At 44.4% G+C, this 24,275-nt stretch overlaps 1 protein-coding gene across 1 annotated transcript in view; it reads right to left on the reverse strand.

Annotated features, from left to right (window-relative positions):
• Positions 1-24,275, reverse strand: part of gatad2b (GATA zinc finger domain containing 2B) — a 43,524-nt gene that overhangs the window by 12,573 nt on the left and 6,676 nt on the right. The window contains exons 2-5 of the mRNA XM_068710772.1: positions 7,811-8,191; positions 4,914-5,043; positions 4,330-4,461; positions 3,311-3,439 (exon numbers count right to left, since the gene is read on the reverse strand). Coding sequence (XP_068566873.1) covers positions 3,311-3,439; positions 4,330-4,461; positions 4,914-5,043; positions 7,811-8,190 — 771 coding nt within the window. The 5' untranslated portion in view covers position 8,191. The remainder of the gene's footprint in view (positions 1-3,310; positions 3,440-4,329; positions 4,462-4,913; positions 5,044-7,810; positions 8,192-24,275) is intronic.

A 24,275-nucleotide genomic window follows, 5' to 3' on the forward strand; every position in this document is an offset into this window, starting at 1 on the left:
CACACACACACACACACACACACACACACCCGCTGAATATTTAATACCATCTCAACATGTAATGGAGGAACAGGGCTACGTCATGCAAGAACAAAGGCTTCCAGCAGGAGGCAGGACCTTCTACCATTCTCACCCGTTCATTGTCCAGACTAAACCCAGTCCTACTGTCGAGCATCGCCAACGTATTCATGTTACTTTAGCCTGAACCTTTACCCTGACCTCACATAGCAGACGCACTCACAGAGGGCCAAAGCAAATATTCTAGGAAGATGAGACCTTTGGAGAACCTGAACCTGGAGCCGGATACCGGTCACCTCTGGAAAAGGCCTCTGTGTTCTCATTTCTGTTAGGAATGATGAGTAATAATAGAAATTATGGGCTGTAGTCAAGACCAACAAGCCCAAGACAAGACTAAGCACAGTCACATTTAAATTAAAAGTTACAACAATAAAGTCCTCTCCCAAAACCAAGCTTGAAGAAGGACCTTTTGTTCTGCTCAAAGAGTCCTCCAGTGATTTAGAACTGGTTTTAATTAAGTAGCACAGGATCCCAATGTCAGTGCTGAGAGACTCAAACTAAAAGGAGTAGAGAAGAAATGGAAGTGGAAAAACAATCAAATCAATCTTTTTGAAAGTACGGGTCAGTAATGAGTCAATATGAATCACAATATGAAATACATGTCTCTTCGTCATGACTGTACGTGGGTTTTATTTTATTTGACTAACAGTGTTGGGACGTGTGCCATGTGCTCTGAACAAAGAGAAGTGGGGCCTGCAGAGTAGTCAGCAGCCACATTTGAGTTAAGGTCAGACCAAGCTCCGTGAGACGTTAAGGCTCACCTAAGTGTGACTTTTTATCCAAGCTCAACACTGAGATCTCATTGGACGAGGGCCACAGGCTCCACAGGGATTCCCTGACATCACAGAATCTAGCAAAAACAGCGTCACCTCCAACTCACCGCCGTTCCGTCCGACTGGAGTTGGTGCAAGGAGGCAGAAACAATGTTGCTTTTGAAGAGAATCCTAGGTCATAGTCTTAACTTCGCTGGACAAACAATAGACGGTCTTGTTTTTTTACCCTGAAGGAGAGAACGGATAACTTCTATGCCCTGTTCTCTCCCTGTTAACGTCAACATTTTGCCTATCGGAAGGATGAGAATTCCCTTAACTTCCGAGGAATCCCCGCCCGCCCCAGCTAGAAGCTCCGGATCCGAGTTTAACCAAGAAACTCGAAGAACTACATCGACCGCTACGAAGTCGTCTCAGAGTAAGAGGCTTGTGTCTGGGCAGAGTTAGGTCATAGTGTGTTTATTACCTTGTTTTGTTCCAAGTGTATTGTACTGTTATAACGTGTTCTTGTGTATGTTCACGGACCGGAAGTTCCGTTAGTGCTGTGAAGGCTCATAATTGTATAGTAGTTGTTGTTAGCTTTAGATATTATTTGACTTGATCAATATTATTGGAACTTAATAAAATCTGTTATACTGTAAAGAGCAGCTGTCTGTGATGACTTTGTGCATGTGTAGTGTGATAATAGCTGATATGTGGTCTGTACTCAACACCTTCACTCTGAATGTGGAATAGTACTTTGACTGTTGATATTGTGAGTGAACACCAATTATGAGACTTAGTTTATAGTTTGGTTATTGGTCCCTGTTCTCAGGATGGTGCCCTGTTATTATTGATAATCTTATTGATTGATAATTCTATTGATGTCAACAATTTAGTTTTTCATATTTGCTGATAATCAAACACACTCCTGCCCGATCCCAACAGCAGTAAACAACTTTTTTACTGCAGGTGACAACTCTGTGTGTAAACACTTTCTTAAAGTCAGAGTGGAGACAGACAGACAGCAGAAGTATGGGTGCTGGTGAAAAAAACATTTTGGACTGAACTTATTTTGACTTAGGTTGTGCGGTGACATGCGCAAGCAACACAAAGTCACCTCGGTTTCTTTTTTTATTTCTTTAAATTGTGCAATTTGAAGCATTCTGGCCATGATTTGTATAAATATAAAACAAAACACTTTACCTTCAGAAAGGATATTATTCATCTCCTGAGGGAGCCATTTCTATTTTTACTTTACAACTATATTTTAGAATAAAAATACATTTATTTTAACTTCAAAAGAGAATCTACATCTGTCAGTAAAAGAAAAAAAGCTGAAATTCTTAAAATAGAAAATACTAAATTAATACAATAATATAAAAGCTCTTCTGCATGGCAGCAGACTGAATCATGATGACAGGATTTTACTATACACTCCCTTTAACAAGACATGAATGTCTGACATTTTGGCTAACGTTTTTAAGCAAAGTTTTCTGCAGCTGCTTTACTTCTCGTGGAGTCAGTGAGCTGAAATACAGACAGTTACTCTGTACACTGTAACCCACAGCCGCCCCACAACAATAACATAACCAATCCACCCCCTGCTGACCATGACCAGTGAACTGAACCAGTCAAAGTACAAACGGTGGAGTGATCCTTTGAATTTGAATTTGAGCGAGAGCTTGTTGTTTTCCCTCCTGATTCACTCAGGACAAATACTGTTACCGGGACGTTAGTATTGATGCGGTCCAGAGTTAGCGGTTCTGCTATCGGTACTTTCTTAGTTCTGGAGTGAGACGTCCTCGTCTCAAACGTCCTCTCTCTGTCTCTGTGTCTCCTCTCAGTACAGCGTGAGACTCGCATCAGGATCAGAGAGAAGAAAACATTTGAGAACTCTGGTCGTCTCAAACACAATGAAACCCTCACAAGTGAGTTTATCACAACATGTGACCAACAAGCAGAACATCAATGTGTTTGTGGAGCAGCCGTCAGTGATGTCATACGGTAGTGATGTCATACGGTCGTGATGTCATACGGAGTCTGATCACAAGAACAGGATCATCAATGGAAGATCATCACTAAGCTGTGAATGTGTTTTAAGGATTTGGAACTTCTTGTATTGTTGCTAAAGAAAGATTATTTCTATGTATACAAGAATAATAAACCAATTTCTATTCTTTTCTTAAATTGTCTTTTTTTCCCTCACAAAATAACCGATAAGAGTATCGATAAGGAACCAAACCAACCAAACCAACAAGCAGTAACGATAAGAGTGCTACTATCAATAAAATCGACACCGATCCCTATAGTGTTACTGAAGTAATACAACCTCTGAAGGTGAAGAGGTGTAATGTATAGGAACACACACACACACACACACACACACACACACACACACACACACACACACACACACACACACACACACACACACACACACACACACACACACACACACACACACACACACACACACACACCTGTGCATTGCGGAGGTTCTGGGGCTCAGGGTTGTGCAGGCCTGGCCTCACAGGCAGCTTCCCCAGGCCAGGAGAGCTGTGGATGGGAGGAGGCTGCACAGAGGACGCAGCGTTCTGAACCACTGGGACCTGCAGGCAGACATCAACACAGTTTATAAACCAGTGCCGGTCATCTGCACCAAAATGAACCTTTAAAAAAAAAAAAAACTACAGCAGAGGATGCTTTCAAAAATGTATTTTGATATTTTAGTGACATAAATGGAAGCTGGAACATGGAATATTCAAACATGTAGAAAGCACAAACCACAATTAGGGTCACAAGTAAAAAAAAATGTTTTAATTCTGATCTTAAAGTTAGTTCTGAGAATAAAGTGTGCTGAATGAATCTCTTGAATTTTCTTAATTTCCGAATTGGAATTCAAATACATATGATTGACACTTGTTAATTTCCCACACTGCACTGTAATATCTTGTGCATATCTATGCTCACTACAAACCACAATGCATTGGGAATGGAGCTGCTATGTGCCTATCTCCCAGCTCATCTCTACCTATCGGAGTCTGGTATATACCGCGTGAAGACCGCCTGCAGTGTTACTGCTGTTCTCTGTGTCTCTGAGGTGCAGCTGCGAACTCCTTCCTCATCCCAGTGAAGCATTTAAGATGAGGAAGAACTACAGCGCGACAAGGACTGTTTGCAACAGATTTGACAGTGTTTTGGATGACGAGTACGACATCGCATCACTTCTTGGAGTGGGAAGCAACAATTAGGGAGCTCAGAGGTCAAATTCACTTTTCACATGTGTTCCTAATCCTCTTCCGTACAATACCAGCGTAGCAAAAGTCCTGCGATTAAAGTATTAGCATCAAAATATACTTCAAGTACCTAAAGTAAAAGCGCTTGTGTAAACATCCCTGCCGTTACAGATTGGAAAGGTGGAGCTAAGTTAAACCACAGACAAATCAGTCGGGCAGAGTGTCCAGCAGTGGAAAGGTGAGCTCTCAGCAGCAGCACTGACCTTCTGCACCACGTTCTCCTTCTGCATCTGACTCTGTCGGAGCTTCTTGAGCAGCACCAGGCGAGCCTCCTCCAGACGTAGCTCCTCTCTCAGAGCTTTGATCATCTGCTGCCTCTCTTCTCCCGTCTTCCCCTGGAAAACGGAGACACACACACACACACACACACACACACACACACACACACACACACACACACACACGCACACACACGGTAAATGTAAGGCAACACATGACACCCCTCTGAGCTAAACAGCCTGCCTAAATACACCTTTAAATAAAGCAGTTATAGAAGATATGTCACTTTCATTCTAATATTTGAATGATGCATTTCATACATGAATTGTGAGGAGGTGTTCATTGTATCTTCTACGTTAGATTTGTCATTCTTCATGATGTCCCATGTGACGTGCCATCGGCGGCCCTGTGTAGTGAAGCCATGTTGTGCAGCTTTCATTTCTCACTAGAGGATTCATTACGTTAATGAATCAAGGACTGTGCAGAAGTGATTTTGACAACTCTTGACACGTTACTGTGGTCTAAACCAGCTGTCCGGTACATCCAGGTGTATTCCCTAAGGTTTCACCTTGAACATGTCCAGGTTGGCCTGGTGCAGGCGCTCCTCGGGGCGAGGCGTCGTTCTGGGACTGGACGCCTCGTTGTCCGACAGGATGATGACGTCTGGAGACGGAGTTCGTCTGTCATGGTCCGCATCACTACGTTGGGAAAAAAAAAACGAGAAGAACAAAACTTTTAGTAGAACCTGAAATGCATTCCCATTATCAAATTGTTTTAATAACAACTGGATCAGGACATGGAGCTCTGAGGCTGACCCCTAAATCCCACTGGTCACTCCAAAGTGATGCTGTGTAAAGGCATCCACCTTCATGCCTTACCACCTGAGATCCTTTCAGAACGGGTCCGGTTTGTTGTGCTGCAGCAGTCTCCGTTTTGTTGGTTACACCGTTCGCTGTTCAAAGCTAAATTTGAGTGCGCGCAGTTTTAAAATCGGATTATTGTTGCAAATGATGCACCAGGTATCTGGAATATTTCCATCTGATGGAATGGTGCAGCCATAAAAGTCTTTCACTTTGTGGAAGCTTCAAGGAAGAGCTGCGATACTCTTCAAGTCTTCAGGGAAGTCTCCACAGGCTTTGGGCAGTTTCTCCGGATCTTCCCGGCAGATCCTCTCAGTCACGCTCTTGAGACCGGTACGTTCTCGGTCACCTCCGTGACCGAGGCCCTTCTCGCCAGGTTCCAGAGTTTTGGGGTACGTCCGGCTCCAGGTTCCAGACTTCTTCCATTTCATAATGATGAAGCCCAACATGGTTCTACACCCTCCGTGCCTCCATAAAGTGTGTGTGGTTGTGGAGGTCTACAGAAAGTAGCTCTGCCTTCGGGAGCCTAGCTTTGCTGTGGACTGTGTATTGTGGGACCTTACACACACAGGTGTGAGCCTTTCAATATCATGACATCAGCTGGACTGATAGCAAGTTGTAGAGACATCTCAAAGGTCCTCAAAGCCCCCGAGCTTAATGAGGGGGCCAACCCACAGGTCTGAATGCAGTCAAAGCTGGTTTCATCTTTCAGAGCTTTACGTGATTTCAGTCAATTTGAAAGGAAATCTACCAACAGGAGGAGGTCTGCCTCTACTGGGGCCTTCAAATCCAAATTAAAAAGTCTTTTTTTTTCACCTAAACTTTCAGAAATTGCTTATTTTCTGATAAAAGCAACTAATTGTAATCCTTCTGGCAGGTCAGTCTCAATAACTCCATTACGCTCAGTACTTACATGTTCGTCAAACCGGCAGCGATGTCAATTTGCCACAGTTTCAACACTTTTTCAGTAAAGGGTTCCAGCATATTCGAGCAGGCAGAGGACCCAGAGCAGCGTCTGGCAGTCTGTCTGAGGTGAACTGTTGTAAGCTACTGCAAGCTCCTCATTGAGTTTCCTTTGAGGAGCAATAAAAGGAAAAGGAAAGTTTGCCGTCTGGGTTAGGGTTAGGGGTAACTTCAACAATGCTTTGAACTTGTCCCTCTCCGCACAATGTCATTGGTTGAACCCTTTATTTGCAGTGCAAAAGCTAAAAAAAAAACGTCGATTCTAAAAAAAATAAAAATATATTGCCGTGCAAATTGATTGCAACTAATAAGAACAGCCCGCTGTGTAAAGGCCTTAAGGACAGAGGGTGCTGTGTGGGCTGCCACCTCCGGGTCTGAGAAGTGACGTCAATGTCAGTGCATTAAACCAATTCAATTCTATTTATTTTGTAGAAGTTTGAAAAGACGGTCCCATTTAGAGTGAAGTGCACCTTAAAGCAGGGCATGCTTCAGCTTGTGACTGACAGCTCGCTACCACGGCGTAGTTTTCCTCTTTCGACTAGAACTCTTTCCCAGTGTGTTTTCGCTTCATGAAAGTCGATCGTGACATCTTTGGTTGCCTAAGAATGTCTTATTAAGTGTTCGGTTGTACTTCGCTCCACTCTCTGGTGTCACTTCATGGTTGGCGCAACAACAAAGCCGAACTCGCGGGTTCAAAACCGCAGTCCACAAACGTCACGGAGACCACGCCCACTTCTTATCCAGTCTGTGACATGACACAGACAGAGTGCTATACAATGATGCTACGACAACCTTCAGGGGATCCCGTCAGCCTCGTTACTTTCCTCACAGGTTTTCACAGCAAAAATACATATTTTACATCAGCTTTTCAAAATAACAGTAAATAGGAACAACATTAGGAAATCAAGCATTCATTTTGATTAAAAAAAAAATGATCAAACTAAAGAGCTAATTAAGTGTGTTTCTGTAAGAAGAACCGCTCTGCATCATTATAATATATGATGGATACATACATTATATACAAGTCGCTTTGCTGTACAAAAAGAGTCGGTCTCTAGGTTAAACAATCATTTTAGAACAGCTGGGGGACAGTGAACATGACTCAGAGTCATCAGTCACTTCTTACAGCGTGCCACATATATTAGCTGACTTAGCATTTTGTCGTTATTAATGGTCATTACTTGGGTAATGGGTTCGATGCTATGTAAACCACCCGTGCTGGCCTGGAGTGACATTCAACAACATCTGGTTGTGTGAATATGGGATGGGCGTCTTAGAGCGTCACTCGTATCTGACCTGAACAACGAAATCCCCAGACTGTCAGGTCAGAAATAGAGCCGGTGTGTCGTACGACACCTTATAGCAGGGGTGGCCAGCCATGTGCTGCTGAGGACAGCAGTCTCCACCCACTGGTATGTCCTTTTCCTCTCACGACACATGTCGACGTGGGGCAGCAGGAAAAGCACAGGTGGAAACGATCAACTGGATCCTTTGAGGGTCCTGCTGGTTGTTAGTAACGTGTACTTTTGCTACTATGTCAAGTAAAAATGTCTGCTTTCCTCTCCGTACAGACCCTGTTTCAGAAGGAAACACTCACGATTTGATTCTCAATGCTTCATGTGTGTAAATACTTTATTCTCACCATCTTCTCCCAGCGCTCATATCCACAGGCTCATCCAGCATGTTCTCTTTCCCATTCTTACTGGGTCCAATATGGCTGCCGTGGCCTCCCAGCCTCAGACTTCCATTCAGCTTCTCCTCATAAGCGGCACCCATTAGGCTCTGGTGGTGGAGGGTGCTGGCTCCGGGCCCCTTTCCGTCTCCCATGGGCCCTGCAACCTCCAGGGCTGCCAGGTCTGCTAGGTCCTTGCGTTTGAGTAGCGCCAGCATCTTGAGGCGCTCCATGGCCTCGTGGCCTTCCATTTTGAGGCGCTTGGCCAGCGCTTCGTCTCGCTCGCTGGGCGACTCCAGGCCTCGCTTCAGCAGGTTGAGCCTCAGCGCCTCCTCAGACATCCGCTCCATCCTGGAGGAGACAGGAGGACAGAGGGGTTAGCAGAGCCACATCAAACATGAACAACCAGGGGTTTAGGTCAAACTCCCGAATATATACTGCTGACAGTAGTATGACGGCAACGCCGAAAATGTGTCGATGTCAACATTTTAAACCGACACATTAGAACAATTCTTGTAGCTGCTAAAAACATTGAATTAGTGTTTGAAACTGTCGCCATTTGTGTGACTATCTAGATCGACAATCTGAGATCACATCCGCCTCCTATTGTGATTGTCCCCTCTGAACAGCTGACCAAAGTAGGCGGAGTTAAACAATGCGAGCGTCGTCCAGGAGACACTGTCAACGTCAAGACAGTTACAGTAGCTGTATCTGTTACTACCTGCTGTTCACCTGTGATTGATTTATGAATATTCAGATCTGGATGAGCAAAAGCACAAGGACTGAACGATTTAAATTTTTTTTATACACACACACACACACACACACACACACACACACACACACACATATATACATATATATATATATGTATATATATATATATACATATATATATATATATATATATACATATATATATATATATATATATATATATATATATATACATATATATATACATATATATATATATATATATATATATATATATATATATATATATATATATATATACATATATATATATATATATATATATATATATATGTATATATATATACATATATATATATATGTATATATATATATATATACATATATATATATATATATATATACATATATATATATATATATATACATATATATATATATATATATATACATATATATACATATATATATATATATATATATATATATATGTATATATATATATATATAATTTAAATATTTTATATATATATATAAAAAATTGCAATTATTTTGATGATCTATTTCACATCTGAGACTGCACTCCATATTCAAATCACCAATCAAAACCCACCTTTACTGCTTTTAATGTGTGACGAATTCACTTAATTTAATTAATGTAATGTTTGTAAAGGGTCTTTGAGAATTTTGACGAGCGCTATATAAATAAAATGTATTATTATTATCATTGCTATATGATTTGCAATATTAGAGGGAATGATCATTTCACGTCATTATTCTCATTTTCATGAAAAAAAGAGATCATGGTGTGATTTTAAGTCTGTAGAATATGATGTGCGGGCCTTTACGTCTCTGCAGCATGACAATATTTAATATGAAACGCTACTTTGACATACGTCTCACCTGTAACTAATACAGTGCCTTCTGTGATTTGAGACTGTAAACGGATCAGTCGGGAGTTCACCGCCTGGTGTTAATGACGTCTGTACAGCGAGACACTACTAACTAACGGTTAAACCGTCACCTACAAGCACAGGTGTGGTCCAAAGACTCGCGCGTAGTATTTTTTTGCACTACCAGTCTGCATAAGTGCAGATGTTCAGCATGGACTCTGGAGGACTGCTTCGTTGTACACAGAGTAACACGGGACAACAGCGTGACGAGCCGAGTCCTGTCCTCCGACGCTCTCAGCTGAGCTGCTGAACGGTGACACACCGGCTCATCGCCTCTGCAGCTCAACTGGCCTGTAACAGACGGACCAATCGCTTTGCTCGTGGACGTAGGTGGGATGTATTGAGGGGAGAAAAGCGGTAACAACATTGAATATTTATTAAAAAAAAAAAAAAAAAAAAAAAAAAAAATATCTATAGATAAGAAAAAGCAGGAAGTAGAGGCACATGACGAATTCAAATATTGAAGTTGACCCCTCCCAGCCTCTGAGCCAATGAATCCGCCTGAAGAGCCTCCTGGTTTGGGTTCAGTCGGGAACATTGGCACTGGGTCACCTAACTCCTTGAGACCCTCCACACACCGTGACATCCATTGTTACTGCAACGTCCTGCTGGATGGACGGACAGACAGCGCCAATGTAAAGTCCCTCCGCTAACGGCGTGCATTGAGGCAGAGCAGCTGGTGTTCCGCGCCAAACCGAACCCCGAGTCAAACGAAGGCTCGTCGCTAACCAATCTGACCCCAGTGACCTGAGGAGCGGGGGCAGGGAAAGGCCAGGAAGCAACAGGGATTGATACATCAGCGGACAATATGAGCGGCTGATTGGAGGCTCATTCAGATGGAAGTGGGTTAAAGGCGGCGGGCTAAGAATAGCCCGGACCTCTGTGCTCGACGGTGACAAGTGCATCTGTGAAATGTTTGATGCCTTTGAGTCTTGCGTGCGCGCAAGTGATTCATAGCGGCGAGGGAGACTTCGGTGAGGACGACAACAAGCCCAAGTCTTATGAGCATTAACTTAGTCATGTGACCAGCTTCAGCGTGGGGGTTGACAGAGCAGCGAACCAATCAAGACGCTGCAGCGGAGCACAAGCTGGAGGAAATGAGCAAGCAGAAAAATCACCGGAGACTCACTTCACTTAAGTTTCAACTCCCATGTTTTAAAGTCAGACAGCAGCTGTTGCAGAGCAGCGCATGAAGCCTGCAGTGTATATGGAGCGTCTGGAGCTACGGCTTCCATTGCTCCTGATGGCTGGGTTCTACAGTTCTTCTTTTATGGTTATCGTGAAGCTCGCGGCACTGCTTTGGCCAACATTAGATCTCAACAAATTGATCAAGGCAATCTACGCATCAGGGTCGTAATGTCGCACGACGAGACACGCCGATCGTTCCCTTAGCCCCGATTGCTCCATCCGTATTTTAACAGTGACAATTTGAACACTGAATCCTCAGGTAAACAAACACGGTTCTGATTCGTCGAGAGTCTTTGTTAAGAGCGTGTTTCGACCCATTTCCTACAAATCACGAAGAATAAATACGACTGACCGTTGTGCAAATGAACACGACACAACTCAAGCAAGTTTCAAGAGAAGAAAACCACTGGCTGCCTGTAAAGTGTGTATAAATGTACGTATAGTAGTCAGCAGCAGCGTAAAGTCTGCAGTATTGAATTCAAACACATTGGCGTGTGCGGGCTTCTCCTCCATTATAACAGACAGTGCATCATCATGTGTGGCCAGACAACATGCAAATGGATGCTTTTCCACTTCCAGCACTGCGCCACGGCACCGACACCACCTGGACCGCTGCTGAATTTGGCAAAAATGTCATGTATGGCAGAGCCTCAGAGACTGTAATTCAGGCAGAGATTTAATTGGCCCGTTATCACTTAATCAGCTTTCTATTAGCAGATTATTCCAGCTGGTGCGGTTCTATCGGTTCCCCTCATCTGTTGTACCGCGGTGCTGCAGCTCTAATCTGTTCCTTTCCTTAACGTCTCCGTTATCCATCACATCTACGGCAGCCTCTTTAACACAGGGAGGAGTCTTAATGATGGCACAGTGCGGCCCTCCCTCCCCACCACTTCTTCTTCTTCTTCTTCTCCTCTAATTAATTTGTGACGCAGCGGAGGAGCCCAGTCGTCGCCTCCATTTGCTGGGAGAAAAAAAAAACAAAAAAAAAAAACACGAGCAGCCCCTGCAACCTCTCTGCCGAGCCTCCCCCGTTAATGAGCCAGAGAGCGCCGCTGAGAATGGCGCTGATGAGCCAATCAGGGTAGCCCTTGCGCTGCGCGTCAGTAACTGGCACCTCACCCCCCCCCACCCCCACTCCCCCCGGTCACTGCCGCCGCCGCCGCCTGCCTTTACATAATATAATGACTGTTTCAGTCAGCTGCTACACAAGCCACACACTCTCTCAAGCCACCCCCCCAATCCCTCCCACTACCTCCTTCTCAAACCCCCCCCCCAGCTTTGGGCACTCTGCCAGGCCAATGCAATAAAGGAAAAAGAAAAAGGAGACATTGCAGGAGAGGTAGAAGGGAGAAAGGGTGGAGGTTGATAGAGGGCGAATGTAGCTCCACCTGGAGCCGTCACACTTTCTCGTAAAGCCAACACCGAGACACAGTGTGGCAGGTAGACATCTTTTTAAATGTGACAGAAGACTTCCTCGTGAACACTGTGTAGAGCACCAGGCAGAGAGGTGCCGTCGTAAAGCGGCCGATAGAGAGCGTCCAGACGGCCACGTACGGCACAGCATTCCAACAGAAGGCAGGATTTAGTGAACCCCTCTCCTACTCCAGCTGTAGAGTACCACAAAGAAACCCCTCCCTACTCATCTACCCTCCCCCAACTCCTCAAACCCTCCGTCTCCCCCTTCTTCCACTGTAAAAATAAACACATGCTTACTTTCAGGGGCCCCTTAAATGTAGCCAGAGCTGAGAGCTTCATTTGTTAATACTACACCAGCCAATCAGGAATGGATATGGAGCCTGTGTAGCATGTGTGCACGGGCGTGTGTGTGTGTGTGTGTGTGTGTGTGTATGGGGGGTAATAAAGGAGTGACACAGCCAAGATACACCGAGAGCGGATTCTTTTTTTTCATCTGAGCTATCCTCACACAAGTCTTTGTGTGTGTGTGTGTGTGTGTGTGTGTGTGTGTGTGTGTGTGTGTGAGAGAGAGAACAGGGCTAGAAAGGAGGCAGAGAGATGGCAGCTCTCTCCTGATGTAATGCCAACTCTTAATTCCCTCTTCCCATCCCCCAACGAGAGCACACACACACACACACACACACACACACACACACACACACACACACACACACACACACACACACACAGTTCTTTATGCACAGTCCTGTCGATCAGATGGCTGCTGCTAAAATGTCCTCCTTAGAAGTAAACCAGCACCCTTTGTCACAATCACACTCCCGTTGTCTACAGCAGAGAGCATCCTCCTGTCCAGGTCTGTCCTGTCCTGTCCTGTCCCGTCCTGTCCAGGTCTGTCCTGTCCTGTCCTGTCCAGGTCTAGTCTGTCCTGTCCTGTCCAAGTCTAGTCTGTCCTGTCTTGCCCAGGTCTGTCCTGTCCTGTCCCGGTCTATCCTGCCCTGGCCTGTCCTGTCCAGGTCTGTCCTGTCCTGTTCAGGTCTAGTCTGTCCTGTCCTGTCCAGGTCTAGTCTGTCCTGTCCAGGTCTAGTCTGTCCTGTCCTGCCCAGGTCTGTCCTGTCCTGTCCAGGTCTGGTCTGTGCTGTCCTGTTCAGGTCTAGTCTGTCCTGTCCTGCCCAGGTCTGTCCTGTCCTGTCCTGTTCAGGTCTGTCCTGTCCTGTCCTGTTCAGGTCTGTCCTGTCCTGCCCTGCGTGGCTCAACACCAGGTTAACAACATTAGCCAATCATTGCCAGCTGACTGAGTGTAGTGGTAATATGGCCATTTTCAACTGCACTGTGGAATCTGCTGTTCATTTCACGCACGCTCTGCATCACGACAATTCATTTGGCTGATGCAACTCTACTCCATACCAGTCTGCCTTCTGTCTCTCCACTACCTCCACCTTCTCCTCCTCCTGGACTCTATTTACACACGGCCGGGGAAGCGTTCCGTTTCATTTTTCAACAGTTTGATTCATCGGTGGATGTCGGGCTTATCGCTGAGGTGCAGGAGCCAGATGTGTCAGCCCTGACTTCACATCTCTACCCAAAGACAAAAAAAAAAAAAAAAGGAGGAAAAAAAGTGCAATTACTGATCCGGTGCAGCGAATCACCCACCGCCTTTTTGTGCCATTAATCCTACCGTCAAAATGGTGGTTATGGGTGCAAAATGGCTGCCATGGCACAAAACTGGCAGCACCCCGAACCCGAATCAATATCATGTAAAGCTTCAGATCAGACAGTTTGGAATATAAATCACAATTTTTTTTCCAATTCCACACAGTATTTTCTTTTGTTTTCCTTGGGAAGCACAATGTGACGTTGTATTTTAAGAACAGGCGCAGGTCGTATTGCAAAAATCCAGATGTTAGGTCTCGGGGTTTTGATTACTAGCTAGGAAGCCCTGCGTTCATACATCAGGGGCTATGTTCAAGGAACTTCTGAGATAATCAAGTACCATTCAGGAGGTCCAGCTGGAATAACACATCCATGCATTTAAACGACTTAACCGGCACCAAAGCACTGCAGGGTTAACACTCCGGATAGTTAGCACAGGAACAACTACTTCGTTTTCGGCAGGGCTGCAGACTGTGACCCAAAATGGTCCGATGGACTTTTTATTGAATTTTTTTGAGTCAAAATGTTGCATTTGGCTCATTCGTGGGAGTGCATGATGATCATTATCTTTGGAGCGGAGACATCAGCCACCGTCTATGCCGTCCCTGCATGCGCTTGGATTTAATTAATGCGAGTTGAGACTAATAAACACCATGTGTGTGTGTTGTTCATTGTGTACACAGGACATCTATCACACTTCTGTCCATCCTGACAGAGGATCCTCCTCTGTTGCTCTCTCTGAGGTTTCTTTCCTCTTTTCTTCCTGTTCTGGTTGTGAGGGTCCCAGGACAGAGGATGTCGTATGGGAACAGATTGTAAAGCCCTCTGAGGACAATTTGTGATTTTGGGCTATACAAGATAAACTGAATTGAACTGAATAAAGTATAAGACGGTAGAGTAATCATTGTGACTTCACCCATTGGTTTTTGGACATTTTGAGGCTGCATTTTGGCCGCAGCCATCTTGGTTTTTTTTTGCCACATGTGAACATAAGTGACCTTATTTGAACTGTGGGGAAGTGACGTAGAGACGCCGTATATGGCTCTAGTTGAGGAAGTGACCTGTCAATCAGTGCGTAGCCCCGTCCTAAAGCGTCCCCTGCTTTATGGTCTGTTTGACTCTAAATGGAGCATAATGTACTAAATGAACATCATGCTGTATTGAAGAAGACTTGAAACTAGAGATTGAGACCATAAACTCATGTTTACAATGTTTACTGAGGGAATAAATCAAGAGAGAAGTAGAATCATTTTAGACTAGACTTCTATACAACCAGAGGAGTCGCCCCCTGATGGACATTAGAGAGAATGCAGCTTTTTTAGACTCAATATTCAGAACCGGACTGTTGTGCCTGATACACAGCGGTGCACAGAGCGTGATGCGCGTATGTAGCAGCAAAAAAACGAACGAAACGATCCATTTAGCTGTTGTTCCAAAAAGGAAGCGGCCTATCGCTGGAGAATATTAAAAAGACAATGAGGAGAGAGAGAGAGAGGAGGCTGGAGAGACGAGAGCTTCTGACTCAGAGGCCACTGATGATGTCAGTGCAGGCGGGTAGAGATCCACTGAGGCAGAGGCATTGTGAGTAACACAAGCACTAAGATCATTCTCTGAAGTAAAAGTACTAAAAACGCGTAAAAGTCCTGCATTCAAAATCTTACTTATGAAAAGTATGTAATTATATAATTAAGAAAATGTACTTTAAGTATAAAAGTAAAATACTCACTATGCAGCCAAATGGGCTCTTTAGTGGTAACATGATATTACTATAATAACATTATAACAGAATATTATTATTGATGCAATAACATGTTAGATGCATTTTAATGGCTGCAATTCTATTCACCTTTATACTTTTAGGTGGTTTCATTTTATGTGTAATAATGCATTGTATTCATATACTCATGAATACATTTAGTTCAGTAAGAAGTACAATATTTGCCCTTGAAATGCAGTGGAGTAGAAAGTAGCATTCAAATTGTGCTTAAGCATAGTACTCGAGTAAATGTACTTAGTTACGTTGCATCGCTGATTAATACCATAGTGTAGAAATACTCATTACAATACTACACATTACAAAGTACTCCAGCAGGAATGTGCTGGTGCGTGTGTTCAGATGCCGTGGTGTCATCCCGGAGGATGGTGTTCAGACTTGTTCAACTCTTATGCCTTTTTTGTGCCATAACCTCCAGCGCTGCCCTGCCCCCGGCTGATATTTAGAAAGTTATCTTTTAAGCTAAATGTTGTGTTCAGACAACATATAAATTGGAATTCCGGTGATTTAGTTTTGCGAGTGGACTTTCAGAGGTTGAAATAGCTTTTAGTCCCAACATAGGTCAAGCTCCAAAAGCAATGGATCCTGCATTTCCCACAATGCAACCAGTAGCATCTGTGTCAAGAGCCTCGCTGTCTGGTAAACTCTGCTTCTATATGGAGCACGGTTAACAAAGCTCCTCCAGAGACGCTGTAAACATACGAGAACACATCAGCACTGCAAACCAGGCAGTAGTATTCCTGTATTAATCATCAGTTAGGAATCTGCCTAACAATAATATAGAATAAAATTAGAGCTGGGCAACTTAACGCGTTATTATCAGTACACACCGTTGATGGCAGCAAATCACCCAAACAAACAAGCGGTGGAGGGAGGCTTCAGCAGACCACGTTGGATGCAGAGTGTGGGAAAAGTATAGATACACAAAAGCAAGACAAGCTAACAAACGCCACAGAGAAGAGGATAGATACAAACTGCAGGATGACTAGTATTGTGGAAGATGTCGGTCTGAGGAACGTTCTCAGGATCAACGAATGACGGAACGTATGAGCCTCTCAAGACGACCATCACAAGAAGAATATACGAGTCGTATGAAAAGGAGAGGACTACAGAAGAGACGGTGTTACAACGTCCACCAGCTGTTGCTCTCACTGGAGACTACTGGACATCGCTGGGTAACCATCATCACCTCAGAGCTACGGTGCATTATATTGATGAACAGTGGGAGCTGCATTCACATGCTCTGTCATGAAAACAGAAGACAGACATTTTGATGAAACGTGCGCGGAACGTTTTATTCATGTTGCACAGCAGTGGAACGTTTCAAATAAAGTCAGCGCACTGAGCACAGATAGTGAAGAAATATAACTGCTACTGTGTAAAAGAATACTGCTGGTAAAAATAACCTGATTTAATTAAAGTGTGTGCAAACCAAATGTTATTGCACTTTTGTTCATATAGCAGTACTTTTAAAATAAAGGTGCGCAATACACTTTGAATTCATTATTGAACTTTGCGCATAACAATGCGATTAATTGCTGTCTTGATTATTGCATTGTGTTCATTGTTTGTTGTTATGCACCGTTCACCAAGTCAAATTCCTTGTATGTGTAACGTACTTGGCAATAAACGGTTCCGCTTGTGATTACACTTGCTCCTCAGAATAGTGGAGGTTGGTTCATGGCTTTCTGCCGGTTACACTCGTAGTCTTTTTGGTTCTTCACAGTTCATTTTGTTTGTACGCCCTCTGGTGTTTCGGAGAATAATGCAACAAACAGCGCATTGAGCTCGGAGCTCGCCTATCTGCAGAGGCGGTGCAGAGTGCAAGTATAAGCAAAGCTTGGGCCCGCAGTGCATGTTGGAGAACCAGAGGGAGGTATGCGGGGTCCATATGCTAATATACCTTGGAGGGCCAGGTCAAAAGTCCCTCCGGGATGCTTCAAGAAGTAAAGCAAACGCACCCACAACAAGGCAGGGGTCCTTTCATTCAACGCTACAACTGGCATTCTATTGGTTGGATAATTTGACAGGGTTAAAAAAAACATTTCATCCAAGAGCAGATGTTTCATAAGCACACAGAAGCAGCCTAACTGGAAGAGAATGACGATGGAATTTAAGCAATATCATATCTGAGTGCAAGCATACAGTTAAAGCAGAAATCCAAGCGCATCAGGGGCTGTTTGAGAGCTAGGACAGGGCTTTGAGGGAGAGCGTCACAAAACCTGAAGTGAAATCAGTAAGTCAAGTCATCAAATGGAAAGAACATGCTCTTGAATGAAGAGAGGAAGAAAGCTCCATAGTGTGTGTGGTGGAACTCCTTGTTGCTAATCATCAACAGTCCTTCAGAAAAGCAGCAGCTACCATCTGGCTTCTCCAGCCAGCGCTAAAAAAGATGGAGAGATGTCCTGGAACCACAAACCCCTCCCTGTGCCAACAGGAGGCAGTGGCTCAGCTCGCTGGACCAGCTGACACACTGGAACAGCATCTCAGCAACACACACCGACACACACACACACACACACACATGGACACACACACACACACATGGACACACACACACACACACACACACACACACACACACACACACACATACAGTGTCTGCCTGGCTGTAAAGGATGTTGATGACAGGGCTGCTGGGAATATGACCAAAATTTGCATACGGCCAGTTTTTGACACTAATGAGGCCAATCAGAATGGAGCTCATAGCAACAGACTTGTAATTGGTTGTGTGGCGCGCTCAGGAGTGGGTGCAGATACAGACGGTGGCGTTGCGTTGACTGCGTACAGAAGTCCCATCCAGCAGGACCAGTGTGATAATTACACAGACCTCACCTCACCACAGCACGTAAGGCATCACTCTCTCACACACACACACACACACACACACACACACACACACACACACACACACACACACACACACACACACACACACACACACACACACACACACACACACACACACACCTTCCACCTTGCACTCAGACACAACGCTGCTCTTTATTAAACTAGACAACAGCTCATTGTGGGCGTTGCTATGACAACCGGTCGTCTATTTTTAAGCCGTGCCACTAATCAATTCCTGTTCTGCTGTCGCCTGAGGGGTGGGGGTGTGCATGTGCATGTGAGGGTACTGATGGGGGGGGGGGGGGGGGTTGTAGGGGGCAAAGGGGAGGAGGAGGGGTGAGTACAGTTGGAGACAAAGAGCACGGCAACAGAAGTGAGGAAAAGACACAGCATCGAGGATTCATCTCATACCAACACGTCACGCTAACTGAACTACTCTGTTCGTCACTGAGGGTCCGCCCCTTCATCCCAGCATCTCATTGAAAAGCGTTGATAGAGACATTTTAAAAAAAAAATGCTCTATGACAAGATATCACCGCTCTAACCACCGTTGTGTGATGGACTGACACCGCCCCTTTGCTTTTTATCATCTTTTTGGGTACTATTTGCTTGTGGATATGTTTTTTTTTCCCCTCATGAGCACCAACCGGAGGATGCTCGTCCTCATACTTTGTATGGATGAACTTGTCACCGCTCAAGCTGACAGCTGTAACTCAAGGAGGACGATCGGTCAGAGACAACGTGTTTGTGTGTGTGTGTGTGTGTGTGTGTGTGTGTCGATCAAACGCACGACACTCACCAGCAACAACCTGTGTCCACACATAAAGCTTAGGACAGAGAGACACGGACAAAACAAGCTTCTCCTTCATCTACGGCAGTAATGTCACCAGCGCTTTTCAGAAAACTTCAGGCACTTTTAAAGTTGAAGCGGTCGAGCACACGCTCCCTCCTCTATTGAAAACAGATGCTGGCGCTATGTGGCTCTGAGAACATCCTATTTGTCGACATTTATGATATTTTATATCCAATACCCAAGAGAGTAGAGGACTAACTGGTAATGAAACCAATCAGTAGTTGTAGCTAGATGTCCTGAGCCAATCCTGCAGTGCTAACCACTCACAAACACATAAACAGCCCAGCATGCACCTCAAAACAAGTACGTTTAGAGATACCAGACGTGTTCCAGCTGATCAGCTATGACCAGTAATATATATACTGTCATATATACTATGACATTAACCTCACCCCACACACTCAACATTAGAAACAATCAGTTAATAAATCATAATCCCTTCCCCTCGTGCTGACAGCACGGAGCTAAAGGCTAACGTTAATGGAGGTTGCAGTGACTTGCATGGTGCATTCAAGCTCTACTCAGTAAAAACGAGTATTGGGCAAAGGTAAATTATAACGCCATCACGACGTGTATCGTGGCGTCACTGTGGATCAGCGGTAGAGCAGGGAGGTCCTTCAATCAGAGGGTCGGCGGTTCGATTCCCCGGCTCCACGTGTCCATGGGGAAAGACACTCAACCCCAAATTTGAGGCTCCTACGGTGTGTGAATGTTAGTCCGTCCTGATGGGCAGGCGGCTCCTAGCCCCTGTCATCAGTGTGTGAATGGGTGAATGATGACATGTAGTGTTAAAGAGCTTTGAGTGGTCGGAAGACTAGTAAAGAACTATACAAGTACATCCATTTACCTTGTGTTCAAAAGTAATCTTGTAAAATGGAGTTTTTGGCGAGAAACTTGAATACAGTTTTGACAGCAATATAAAATAGATATTAGAAAGGGAATGACGTTTAACTTCCCAACACATACAGGGTATAATGTAGAGTCAAAACTACCTGTTCTTTAATCAGGACAAGTATTTAAATACAAATAAAAGCCCGACTACAGTCCAGCTGCCCGTCTACGGTACAACATACTGCTCCATGACTAGGTTCAGGCTCAGGGTTAGCATGACTTCTGTGAGTTGGCTGGTCAATATGTTCCTTCACTCAGACACAAAGAAACATCATGACGTTTGAAATAATCAGAAATGGTAACCTCTTCAAAAATGATGCATTTCATGTTAAAAGTAGACATTATCTTTTGGGGGGGGGGGGGGGGGGGGGGTATGCCCCCGGACCCCCTTAGAGGGTTTGTGGTCCACCCACCACAGAAACACACAATCCTGTGGGGAATGCCAATTCCTTATTGTCAGACAACAGATGTGTTTCTTGTTGTTGCAGTGATACTCCTGCAGCAAATTAAAAAGTCTGTGCCTTTTAAAGGAACAGACGTAATATTCTCTCGTTTTTTTTTATTTATTTTTTTTTATTATATATATTTATTTATTTTTGCCCAGGGAACAGAGCACAGTGAAAACGCATTCAGCCAGTCTGAGCCGGTTTGTAACCTCAGGGTATGGAATTATCTCTTAATACGTAGCCGTTAGTGGTCAAGACGTCACACAGTAAGACAGTCAGAGAGAGAGAGAGAGAGAGAGAGAGAGAGAGAGAGAGAGAGAGAGAGAGAGAGAGAGAGAGAGACAGAGAGAGAGAGAGAGAGAGAGAGAGAGAGAGACAGATAGAGAGAGAGAGAGAGAGAGACACAGAGAGACAGAGAGAGAGAGGTGAGGAGGAGGAGGAGGAGGAGGAGGAGGAGGAGGAGGAGGAGGAGCAGCAGCAGCAGCCCTGGTGTTTTCAGAGCAGAATGAGGAAAATCTCTTCCTTTAAGGGCTGGCACTTTGACAAGAAATGGCTGAGTGCAGAACTTCAGACCACAGGGTGGGGCAGACACTGTTTCAGCAGCCAAACGAGGGGAAAGAAGAAAGAAAAAAAAGCAGCGGGAACATGAGACACTCAGTCAGAGTGAGGCACACTGAGGTAGCACAGACATCTTAAAATGGGGCTGGATGTGTGTCAATGCACAGCAGAGACCATCAACACTCCTCAGCAGAGTGACATTAGCTGCGCTAATCCCCGACTGTCACACCACACTGCATTCTGGGTATTTCAGGGGCTAATGCTTTCTTTTGTTGGATGCTGGTATCTGTTTACATATGGAGCAGATGTTACAGATGCTACTTTTGTGACAGAAAAAAAATAAATAACGTGAACGATGCAATGGACGGTGGGTAGTGCAGACTTCATTTACAGTGAATTGTACTGGTTGGAGTTGTTTTAATGAAGACAACTTTGCTCATCACATTTGGATACATTAACCGAGCTACTTCACTTTATTTATGAATTCATGCACTCACGGACATTCTGTTCAGAGCAACCTCCAACCAAATGCTGGAATGCCTTAAAACCTGCGTTCTCTCTACTGAGCAGCAGGGGGCGACTCCTCTGGTTGAGATAATGACTTCTCATGTGACTCATTAGCTCAGTGAACACACACGTCTGGTCTGAGCTCTGTCCGCGTTTTCGTCTTAGAACTGAAACATCTTCAGTTCATTGAAGTTCGGTGTAACATTGCAGACTGAAAGTGTCTTAATCTGACTCCACCCACTAGTGACGCTTCTGGTTTCAAAATATCCAAGATGGCACCGGGCAAAATGCAGAACTCAAGGCTTCAAAACTACGGTCTACAAACCAAAACCGGGGACGTCGCGGTGACTACATCCACCTGTTATATACATGGTTAAGAGGCTGGCGAACTACTGATTTCAGGTCTGCTGGGTCACTGTTACTGTTGATAGATGCATGGGTGGTAGAGCGGGTCGCAGTTCTAGCTCCGGCTTCTCCGGTCCACATGTCAGTGCCCTTGGGCAAGATACAGAACCCTAAACTGAGTGTGAGCGTGCGTGAATGTGCATCAGTTTAGAGCCTGGTAGTCACACCATCAGTGTGTGAAAGGTTGAACGTTGACATGTACATGACTAGAAATCTGATTTATAAATGGAAGTGTGAATGTATGAATGTTAGATAGTCCTGATAGGCTGGTGACACCTTACACGGTAGCCCTGTCATCAGCGTGTGAATGGGTGAATGATGACATGTAGTGTTAAAGAGCTTTGAGTGCTCGGAAGACTAGTAAAGAACTATACAAGTACATCCATTTACCAATCAAATAATCAGAGCAGTAAACAGAATAATTACTACTAATAACGTAGAATAATAATAAATAAAACGCAGTAATGGCATCAGTAATAACAATGTGACTGGTGAGAGCTAAATTAAGAGATCTAGGAAGAACGTTGCTCTTGTTCAAGCAGTGGTGGAATGTAACCAGGTACACGCAGGGTACAGGTACAAATATGAGGTACTTCCTTTGGATTTCCCTTTTTATGTCATTTTTATACTTCTAGTCCACTTCATCTCAGAGGGAAAGATTGTACTTTTAACTTTACTACATTTGTTATGTGGTAACTGATAACTAGTTAAGCTACTTTACAGATTCAGATTCTTCATACAAAACATATATCGACTCATGATTTATGCTGTATTAAGTAGTACACAGTCGAATTATTAAGTACATAAAGTAGTTATGATCAGCTCCACCTTTACCGGCTGCAACAGCAAAGCGGTCAACACATTAATGCATCGCTGATTCTAATCCAATCATGTAGACCTACCATAAATATATTATTTTACAATAACATGAGCCGGACGCTGCGCCAGGAGAGGGCCAGCGTGCAGATTACAAGAACATCCACTGCACAGGGTGTGTGTGTGTGTGTGTGTGTGTGTGTGTGTGTGTGTGTGTGTGTCCTAACAGGTGTTTCTTCAGCATCTCATCTTAGGATCATTTGTCGTCTTTTCATCAGGTCCCGCTGCAGACGGGCCCCCCCCAGGTGCTGGCTGTGTACGGTGACATTTGGACGCTTGCATCCAGACTAGTTGACTAGGTGACCTTGTGCAGCACCTGACTAAATGCAGCGCAGCAATGCAGCAGTGATGAGCGCGCTGCTCATTCAACCGGCTGTTAGTCACAGCTGCACCGTCACCGACCGCTGGGCCATTTCTACAACCGAGCGAGAAGAATGAAGCGCTCCCCTCTCCCCGTACTACGGCGAGCACACACGCCGCTCCTTCCTCTATGCATTCATTAAGCATCACTCCAGGTATTACCCACACCCACTCCAACATGGGTTTTCTAATTAAGAGTCGATTATGCAGATTCCTCTCAAACACAACGAGTGACGCATACAGACTCCAAGGTCTTCAGAGTGGTTGCACATCAAAACACGAGTATTATAAAACACGATTATGCAATTCCATGCATTCCCACATACTTGCATAATAATCACGTGCATAAGGACTAAAAAGTCAGAACGTAAAGACTCAAAAAGACAACTATTAGCTGTTAGTTAGTGGGCTTTCTATCCATTATTTAACGATTGGGAGTCAATTCATTTCCACCAAAAGCATCAAACTGAACACTTTGTTCTGTACAGTTGGATTTGTAGGCCATGTCATCGTGTAGCGCAACAAAATACGCTACCCCAGAACTCAATAAAGACACTGTAATAGAGTACAACACAGTACCTTTAGGCTCAGGGCACGTTGCTTCAGTGATTTATCATTACTCAACATCTTTCTTCTTTGAGTGATCTCCAAGCGCAATCTTTTCAACTTCAATATCTGAGCTACAGCTTTTTTCAGGCTCTTCCGGTCTGAGCAGTACTCGTGTTCACGGTCGCATCCCTTTTTTTTCACTTGGAGATCGTCTGAAGGTAACTTTGTGACAGTTCGTCTGGGTTCTGAGGCCACTGAGATTCCACCTTTAGCAGAACATCTGGTCTTTGTAGCCATCTTTCACACTTCACGAACGATTCAATGTTCAATCCCAGAAAAAGCATCATCTGCAGGGTTGCTTTTGGAGTCCACATACCTCCACTGAGTCTCTCTTGACAAGTCATGAATAGCAGCACTCCTATTGGCCACAAAGGTGTGGAAT

This window comes from Cebidichthys violaceus, unplaced genomic scaffold (genome assembly GCF_023349555.1).
Source record: "Cebidichthys violaceus isolate CVI_PGR_0920_01 unplaced genomic scaffold, fCebVio1.0.p SCAF_16, whole genome shotgun sequence".
Lineage (NCBI taxonomy): Eukaryota > Metazoa > Chordata > Actinopteri > Perciformes > Stichaeidae > Cebidichthys > Cebidichthys violaceus.